General features: G+C 37.8%; 1 protein-coding gene across 1 annotated transcript in view; it reads left to right on the top strand.

The window, feature by feature from the left end:
* Positions 1-36: 36 nt before the first annotated feature.
* Positions 37-9,414, top strand: part of sema4ga (sema domain, immunoglobulin domain (Ig), transmembrane domain (TM) and short cytoplasmic domain, (semaphorin) 4Ga) — a 30,493-nt gene continuing 21,115 nt past the window's right edge. Inside the window, exons 1-2 of the mRNA XM_057341783.1 lie at positions 37-262; positions 5,937-6,226. Of these exons, the coding sequence (XP_057197766.1) occupies positions 6,091-6,226 (136 nt within the window). The 5' untranslated portion in view covers positions 37-262; positions 5,937-6,090. The remainder of the gene's footprint in view (positions 263-5,936; positions 6,227-9,414) is intronic.

Raw genomic sequence — 9,414 nt, 5'->3', positions numbered from 1 at the left:
TGTTTTTCCCCCAATAATGCCGCCAGCACTGCGCGCGCGCGCGCGTATGTTTGTGGTTGTCAGTTCGTTCAGATGTGATTCAGAAGTGGAGCTGCGCACGAGGGCTGTACCTGTGACGAGGCTCGTGAGCAGAGAGGACTAACTTATCACTATCACTGTAGATGTACGTCTCAGGCAGCTCTATCTCTCCCTACGTGTCCACACATAAACTTATAACGGAGGTTTCCGGGATTTCGCACGATTTGTGACGAACGGCTTTACCGTAAGTTGTCCAAATTAACGTTTGTTTGAAAGCTTGTTTTGAAATGATTGTTTTGTAATGTTAGTTTTCGGCAGTCGCTGTAATATCTTCCTGAATGGATATCTCGACATGAGCAGCGAAGTTTCTGACAGTCCTGTAGGATTGTAAATGAGCAACTCTTTAAAACGAGTGCCAGATAGATGACAACATCCACGATTAAAGATTGATGCAAAAAATGTTTATTTCCTACAGTGTTTATTTAAAGTTAATCATTAAACTGGACACATGGTGGACTGCTTTTGATACAAGATAAAGCGACATCGACGTTTGCAGTGACCTACTGGCTATTTTCAAGACAGTGTTTCTTGTCACAAACACAGTTTAAGATGAAATGTGGGAGAAGTCTTTAAGTTACACCATAATAAGAGTAGCAAAATGTAACTGGCAAGTATCAATAATGAAGTTTAATGGTCATAATAATGTAATAACGGACATGATCAGACCGGCAGTGTCTTTGTTTTATTTGAGTCATGTAATGTGTAATGTCCTAAGATAAGTGTTTTGTTTCTTTCTTTCATAATTAGCCCATGTTGTACACATTAATGATTCATAATTATGAAAGCCTGTTATTTTTCTTTAGTGTGTCGTTTTTGATGCTGATTCTTTTTTGCACAATGACTGTCATATGATTTCTTTATATTTACGCAGCATTGTTATTTTGGCTTAACATAATCGCCTCTTATTCTAACTGAATATGAAAGAGAGAGAGAGAGAGTTCATCACGTGATAAAACATTGGGTCAATGATCTAGTGTACAACTGGAAGGTCCTGTAAGAATAACATTTTTGTGAAGGACAGCTTTCATACAGTAATGTAGTGCTTACTTATTAAACAAACACACTGGTTGGCTTGTTCTCTAGAATAAAGCAAGCTTGGTCTGTCATGCTTTACAAAGTTATTTATTTGTTTATGTATTTATTTTTGGATGCGGAACATTGATTTGACTAAAATAGATTTTTACGGAGGCATTCAGTTCGTAGCCTGTTCTGTTCTGTTCTGTTTAATCTAGTCAAGCTATTTATAGCAGTGCAAAAAGACAGTGTGTTATTGGTAAGATGTTTAAACAGCAGCCTAATTTTGGTTCTCGTTTATTCTTCATGAAAGCGTGATTTTGTGGGTTTGTGAGATGTTATGAGCAGAGGATTAAAGACTTCAAACAATAATTATGTTTCAATTAACATTTCATCAAAGACTTAACAACACTAATAAGATCTACTTATCTTTCAATATGAATTATTTAAAAATTATTTTACTGTAAGTAGTGACTTCAGAAACATGTCTACCAGTATAATACAATAGTATATAGTATAAATGACTTGAAACTACATTTAGGAATATATGGCAGTCATTTATTGAGCTTGTCAGTTTTAATCTATTGCTCTAAAGGGGACTGACCCTTTAAACTCGCATGCAAATGTGCACACAGTGACTGACAGCTGGTTAAAGATGCATGACGGCGAGTCTCATCCAACTGAGCCAGAAACAGAGCTCTCTCTTTACTCAGAGTTGATCTCTCTGCAGCTGGCCAGTTCTTATTACTTGGTTTAGTTTATCTTACAGTCTGATACCACAGAGCCTGTTGTACAACTCATGTATTTGTAGATGATCTTGCAGCTGATCATCTGTTGTTTCAGTGTATTGAATTGGCTTGGGCTCATCACATGGATCAGCCGCTTTGAGATCAGAATAAGGAAGAGCAGTGCGACTGATCTCTTTAGGGGCTCTCTGATATGACCACGCAATGTTCTGCATCAGCATAACATCAGTGAGCTGATCTCAAAGTGTTGCTGTGGGTACGCTTTTGCTTTTTTATGCCGAGGAAAATCCTCTTTAGTTGCTTTTTTCTTTCTTTTCTTTCCTTCCTTCTGTGAGTGTTTCTGAATGGGTAAACGAATACTGCTCATCGCTGTGTTTAGTCCTATAATGGACTTTTTCATAAACCTCTTAGACATAAACTGCATTGAAACGTTATTTAATACGCACAGTTGCAGTTCAGCAAAAACGTTCTTTTGATTCCTGAAACGGTGATATTTAAAACCGCATACTGTCATATCTGCTAATGCGTTGTTGACATAAAATCCCTTCAGGGGTTGATTTTGGCACAAACCTTTTGGAGTGTCTTTTAGTCATTAAATCTCTCTTATTACAGAAAACCAATAAGTTATTTTCAGCGGTGATTAAACATGTCAAAATGTAAATTCAGAAAGATATTCAGCAATCTGATGTGTGTCAGGTACAGTTACAGTATACAGTATGCAATATTATGCATCACTGTAGCCCACTGTAATGTAAAACACAGGAAATGTAAAGCACTGTATTTTTTAAATGATTAAATACTGTGTTGTCAATGTTGAAAAGCTCTTTTTAATATTTTTTATTGGTTCGATTTTCGCAGAATCCTGTGACAAACATAAAGGGTGACTAATAATTATGATTTATGGCTAAAAATAAAATACAAGGTTTCAGAAGGACAGTAGCGATATATTTCTATTGTATTACGACCTTTGACATTATTTGTACTTGGCATGTTCATGTGATACACTGAAGCAGCATACGGTTCTGCCGACTCTTGCCACACCGCTGGTGTGATTCAAGCGCATCTGCGCGGGGGAGATGTGTGTGAGGGTTGGCTAAAACGTGTTTGTTTTTGCGTGTGAATAAAATAGTTTTCATTGAAGGCGAATACAGAGGCATACAAAGTCACTGTGAATGCGGTGTCTGATAGAGGGAAAAGAAAACACTGCTCATCTGGAGCGTAAGCTTGTATAATGGAAAGAGAGAGAGAGAGTGTGTGTGTGTTTATCTGAGGGAGGGGGAGAAGTCTGGTGTGTTTACAGAAGAGAGGGACTGAGTGTGTCTGAGAAATGGACAGAGGGAGACGAACACAAGAGTTGGATGTGCTGGCCACTGTCCTGCTGAATCACATCAGACAGCAAAGGTGACTGTCAATGTGTTTGTGTTTGAGAGACAGTCTGTGTCTGCGTGTACAGGTTGGGCTGTACAGACGACGTCACTGATATAACTTCTGAGGTCTGTGTGGGGATGTGTGTGTACAAGTTTGGCTATGCTTGAGAGGTCCCTACTTTTCAAAATGTCCAAATATAGTGAACCATGTCAAAACCTGACATTTGAAGTGGTTCTTCCAAGTAAAAAAGGCTCATAAATTGTGGACTTTGCTGACAGGTTAGGTTAGGTTTAGAGCAGGGGTATTCAATTAAAGTTCCAAGAGGTCCAGTCTTTATACTTTCTTCCAAACGGAGGTCCGGACAATATGTTTTTTTTAAATAACAAAAAATAAATATTTAATCAATTTAACCCACTTGGATATATATATATAAAAGATATGATCTTTTATCAGGCCATTTATTTTATTTTTTGATATCCACAGTATGTATGTATTGTAGGTGTCATGGTTCTGCCTCCTTTAGTCTTGTTTTTCTTGGTCCTGTGGCAGAGCCATGACAAAGTCTTTGGTTATGTGTGGAGAGAAACATTTTATTGTCCTTTTGATAATAATATGCGTTCTGTCCAGTGTCTTGTCATTGGCCCCGCCCCTCTCGTATCATGTATTGCTTTTCTGCCGTGTCAAAAGTTTCCCACCTGCCCTCGTTATTTATCCTTCGTTTTGTCTTACCTATAAATGCCCTCATGTTTCTTTGTCTTGTGTCCGTGGATTACCTACGTTCGATGTGCATGTATGGTCCTGACGTTGTGTTTGTGCCTTGTCCTCTCGTGGTTCTCGTTCCTGGCTTATGATTTGACTGTGGATTCCCTTGCCTTGTTTTGTGACGTTGTGTCGTAAGTCTGTTTTGTTATTTTCTAGTTTTGCCCCATCGTGGGAAGATTTTTTGTTAGTGTTCTTGTTTTGTTACCATGTCCGCCTTTTCCCCCTCGTTGGTTTTTTGTTTCTGTTTTATGTCCAATAAAGTCTCGTTTTGTTAACCCCTTAATCTCCGCTGCCTGCACTTGGGTTCTTCCCTTACCTGTCCTGACAGTAGGCTCTGTGGCTTTAGGGGAATGCCCTCTTAATAGAAGTCTGATCATTAATATTTGTAAGAAAAAAAGCTACAAACAACAAATTTAATGTAAGAATTAAATTGCTCTCATCATAAACAGAAAACAAAGTTACTTACTAAATTAGCCTTTCCATGCCTTTTATACCAGAACTACTTCCATCTTTAAATTCCCAATTAGAACAAAATGTGATCCTGCTTGTGAAAACCCAGCGAGTCTTTTTACTGTTTTCTACATAACATCATCCTACAGAATATTCTGTGAAAATATAACAACAATATCTTCAATATTGACTGAATAATGCCATTTCAAAGATTAAAATTTTAGTTAATGCTTGAAATGAATCTTTGATGCTTGTTATTTATTAATTCATTCGTTTATGAGACTTTAGCCTGGGTTTTCACAGGGACACAAATGTTTACATGCTGATCAATAATGATAAATGTAGGCTAGATAAAAACGTTATGGTTCATAAAATATTGCAAATCTGGTTGAAAGGTTGGAGACATATAGCAACAGTAAACAGACAGAAAACAGACAGAAACAAATACTTTAATATTGCTGCATTTTGTTTACTGTTGTGTCTCCATTTATCTGCTCTGCGTGTCTGCACTAGTGTTTTTAAAATAAGCACATGTCTGCTGCTCTTTGGCGGGAGAAAAGCAGCGCACGCGGAGCGGAAAGGGTTCAAATGAAGCGCGTTTATAGCTAAAAGATATCACAGGATATAGCGACAAAAGATCAATTACATAAATGTTCCTGAGAGTACGCGTGATGTGATTCTCCGTTGTGTAGTCGCTCAATTTAAACAACTGAAAGAGTCAAAATTTTAAATGTCTTGCGGTCCGGATGAAACGAAGCAAAGGTCCGGATCCGGCCCGCGGTCCGCCAGTTGACGATGACTGGTTTAGAGGAAGGATTAGTGGATGGAAAGGGCCAGGTATGTAACAAAAATGTGCATTTTATCAGTTTGTATCTTCACTGGAAGTTGAGCCACATGAACCTGTGATTCTGCAGTATTCTTATAATTTCTCCTCTGATACCAAGCACATCTTTTCATCTTATGGCTTTCTGCTGATAATATAAAATACGGGGGAAGCTAATATAAGAGGGCAAGATTAGAATAGAAATGTAGGTAAGCTCTGTATATTTGGATGAAGTAGGACTCTCCCTATTCAGGTGTCATGTGTGACTCACCATCATCTTGGCAGTAGTTGGCTCGGTCAGAGCTCAGGATAAAAGGCTCGAGAGGTCCGTGTCATTGGATGTGAAATGTTTTTGATCTTTACCTGGTGTGAATTTCTGGGTGTGCGTGTGCTTTGTGTGTGTGTCATGCGTTTAAGTAAAGAGAACTTTTTTCTCTTGAAGTAGCCTTTTAGTGCCATAGGGCACGCTGGTTTCCTTTTAACGCACCCATGCGCCTTTGTTAGATGCAAACATGAGAATATTGATAGTTAGTTGCCCTCGAGTGATCTGAATAGGTTACCACAGTCTAACCGTGTTAGTCCAAAAACATGATTAAACTATATCTTCACATAATGTTTGATACAGCTTTACCCGATCTACCATGACATCAGCACTAGCTAGTCACCTTTCTTAACATTTTGGTTTTGTTTTGCAGATTGGACCCTTAAGGGAGAGAAGTGAAGAAGCGTTACGCTTGTGCATACCGCAGGAGGGGGTCTCAAGCGACAGCGTGGGTGACTTTCTGCTCCCTTGAGGTGGGGGGGTGGGTGACGGACCCGGTGTACTCACCCCTCCTGGATATACTATTGATGCTGAAGATGTTGAAACACAGCGCAGGGTTGCTTATCCTGCTATTTCTGTGTATTGTGTCCACTCTGTGGGGTTATCCCTTTAGACCCCCACTAGACCTGGATGTGACCCCCAGAACAACAGTTCTCCTTAATGGTAAGACCTTGTTTATTCTAAGATTATTCATTCATTCAGCTAATTGAAGAAAGCACAGAACTTTAAGTCAGTTGTACCTTTTCATATCATTTTATAGCTTCACGGCAAAAATAATATAGTATAATCATAGTATTTTGGAAGTACCTTGGTGTACCGTTCATATGTTAAAAAAATCAAAGTAATATCAATAGAAAATCATGAAAAATTAATTAAGTATCATAGTATAGATTGAAACATAATGCCATGGTTGAATTATGTGTTGGTTTTACTTGTTTTAAGGGTATTGAAGACTCCTTTACAAATACGCCCAGTTAAAACATATAGCCTTATTTTTTTCAAACAATCAGACAAAAAAAATGCAGTCTAATAAAATGCTTTCTAGAATGATATAACAACCTCCCCAGCTGTTATACCACGTTCTGTATATCAGTGGAATGTAGTAACTCATGGTGTATAGCTGTAACATAAACCAAAGTCTGTTGGCTATTTACAAGACGTCTTGTTTATGCCATACACAGGAAAGCAAACTATTCTCTGCAAACCATGTCATAAGAGTTCAATTTCAAGCAAAGATCCTGCTCTTTGTTATGAGGTCAGGGGATTCATGGTCTGTTTATAATTCTGTTCTTAATCATTCAGATGTAGGCATTGCTCTGTCAAAGCCGTTTAAATGACCAGGCGCATACCAGCTTGAGCATTGTATCTCTTCGCCATTGAACAATAAAAGCATCTTTCTCACACATCTGTGAAGCAAAAGTTCAGCAGAGAATTCAAGCACGGTGAAGATACCCAAAGTTTCCTTTATCTCAGTGTTCAATTACACAACCACTGAGAGGTCAGAGGGCTGAGAGGCCTGAAGCTTGTGTTTAGTTTGAAAACACAGCGAGAGGGCAATAGGTTCACTCTTAAAGATGTCCCACACTTTCTCTTGGCAGGTTCATGACCTTGAGTAGGAGTGTTGTAGCATATTTTCAATGCAGAATAACAGGCACAAGAAGGGTTGAGGTGCATTACTTTCAAACTGTTGAATATATATATATATTATTATATTACTCCTAAAAAGTAAGTAATTGCATTGGCTTATTATGAAAAGCATGTTTCTCATCACTGTCATTTGGCTGGGGTTTTCTTTCCCAGTACATAAGTGCTGTACACGGTCTGCGGGTGTTTTTAAAATGAAAATAGTATTTTTTAAATCAACTTTGGATATGTTTTTTTGTCCCCCGTGATGTTTGCATGTACACCGTAGACAGCTTTGCTTACAAACTAGTTGATAATGTATACAATGTCATGTGTGCCGTGTGGGTGCAAGTAACGTTATGGAGAAAGAAAGAATTATATTTGTGAGTAAATAAATAATTTTGCTTTGCACACAAGGGTTTCCAGCTGCAGCATGTGTGTTTTGTATATATCTGGCTCTGACATTGATGTCTCAAAGTGGACAGTCAGAGTTCATTCTTTTCTATCTCTGTCTTCTCTTCTGACTTGTCAATGCATTTTGTTCTCCATAAGCATGTGTTTAGTATCCCGATACAGGCAAGGGTAAAATGGGGCTGGTGGCCCCGGGCCTCAATCCGGGTGGCCCAGAGCTGAAACAAAGCATTGTAAATGTAACATTTGGGTGGATTGTATTTTGTGATTTTATTGTCTTGACTTTTATCGTAATTAATTGCATTTGCATAGGTGTTTTTATCAGATGTGTGTTTTCTAGGAATTGAGCGACTGGGTCCCTGGGACCTATTCCTGCATACAGGATGTTGAAAGATCTTTTCATCAAGTTACTTTGATACACACACAAAATCAATGAGCTTATCTCATTTTATGCCCCCTCATCATTTCATTTAGCCTCCCTGTGCAAGCATGAGCTCAGATTAAAACTGTGAGTTCAAAATAAAATGGCAGTTACTTCTGCGTTACTGTCAGCATTCCGCTCAGCAGCAGATAAGAGATTAGAAAACCCTAAAAAGAAACAGGAAACGTTAAAAATGTAAGGGAATAAGTTAAGATGGTGCACCTGTTACAAAAACACAATTAACTTCCGAGTAGTTCCTTGTGTTAAGACAGGATAGTTTAGTGCTGCAGTCTTTCTTTTGCATAGTAGGGACCTAACTTCATCAAAAAGCACTTTGTTCCCAACTTAGTTTTGGGTACAAATGCAAATGTTTCTCGCACAAACAAAAAAGGAAAGAAAACAAGCAGATGTGTCATAATGCAGAGGTTCTTTTACAGTGGAAAATTACTTCAGTGTTCCCTTAATGACCTTACACAAACAAAACAAAACATATGCTGGCCTTTTCGGATTATTGAACATACAGGAGTATACTGTACGTTCACACATTACAGAAAACACAGCTCTTTTGAATACTTTATTTTAATCTGTCAATTTTGACAATAAATGTATATAGTTTTGTAGAATAATTGTCCCAGGCAACTTATTTCCTACATGTCTGTCAGTATGTCCAGTGATGTCTCTCATATCACGCAAAAGCCTCCCTTTTCCCACATAGTAAATATTTAAATTAGTGCTGTCAATCGATTAAAAAAATTAATCGGATTAATCACACATTTTCTGTGATTAATCACGATTAATCACACATAACAATACTATTTAAAATATAGGCTACTTTTACATTTGAATAATTTCACATTTAATCTTCAAATTGATGTAGAAACAACATATTTCTTTAACAGCGTCATTTTAGTACTGTAACTGATGTCTCTATTAAATTGATTATTTTAACATTAATTATAGCCATTCAACAATATAATTGAGAGCTATCATGAAATATACAGAAATTGAAGGAAGTTCTCAAACACTTTACAGTCTTTAATGCTAACTTATTAATTAAATGCAGAAGAATTCTCATTAAAGCTACAAAATCACATTGATTTCTTCTTTTATTTTGTTCTTTGATTAACATTAGTGACAGGAGTCACAGCAGCACGTTTAAGAACGCGGCCCCTTTAAGAGCTGTCTCAGTACACAGATCCGACCGTCACCGCACTCCCATTTTCACAACTCTTTGCATTCATTTAAGATTTTATTTTACACTTTGAAGTCTTGCTTAAGAAAATGCTAGACAAAACGGGCTTTCTGACATAATCTTGTGTGGTTTTATCCATTCAAGCACGAAAGAGAACTTAACACGGATGCGCTGTCTGACAGAGATTCACCGACGCAGCCTTCA

The sequence above is a fragment of the Triplophysa rosa genome, linkage group LG9 (assembly GCF_024868665.1).
Source record: "Triplophysa rosa linkage group LG9, Trosa_1v2, whole genome shotgun sequence".
Lineage (NCBI taxonomy): Eukaryota > Metazoa > Chordata > Actinopteri > Cypriniformes > Nemacheilidae > Triplophysa > Triplophysa rosa.
The sequence above is the reverse complement of the archived record's forward strand: the minus strand, read 5'-3'. Positions and strand labels throughout refer to the sequence as shown.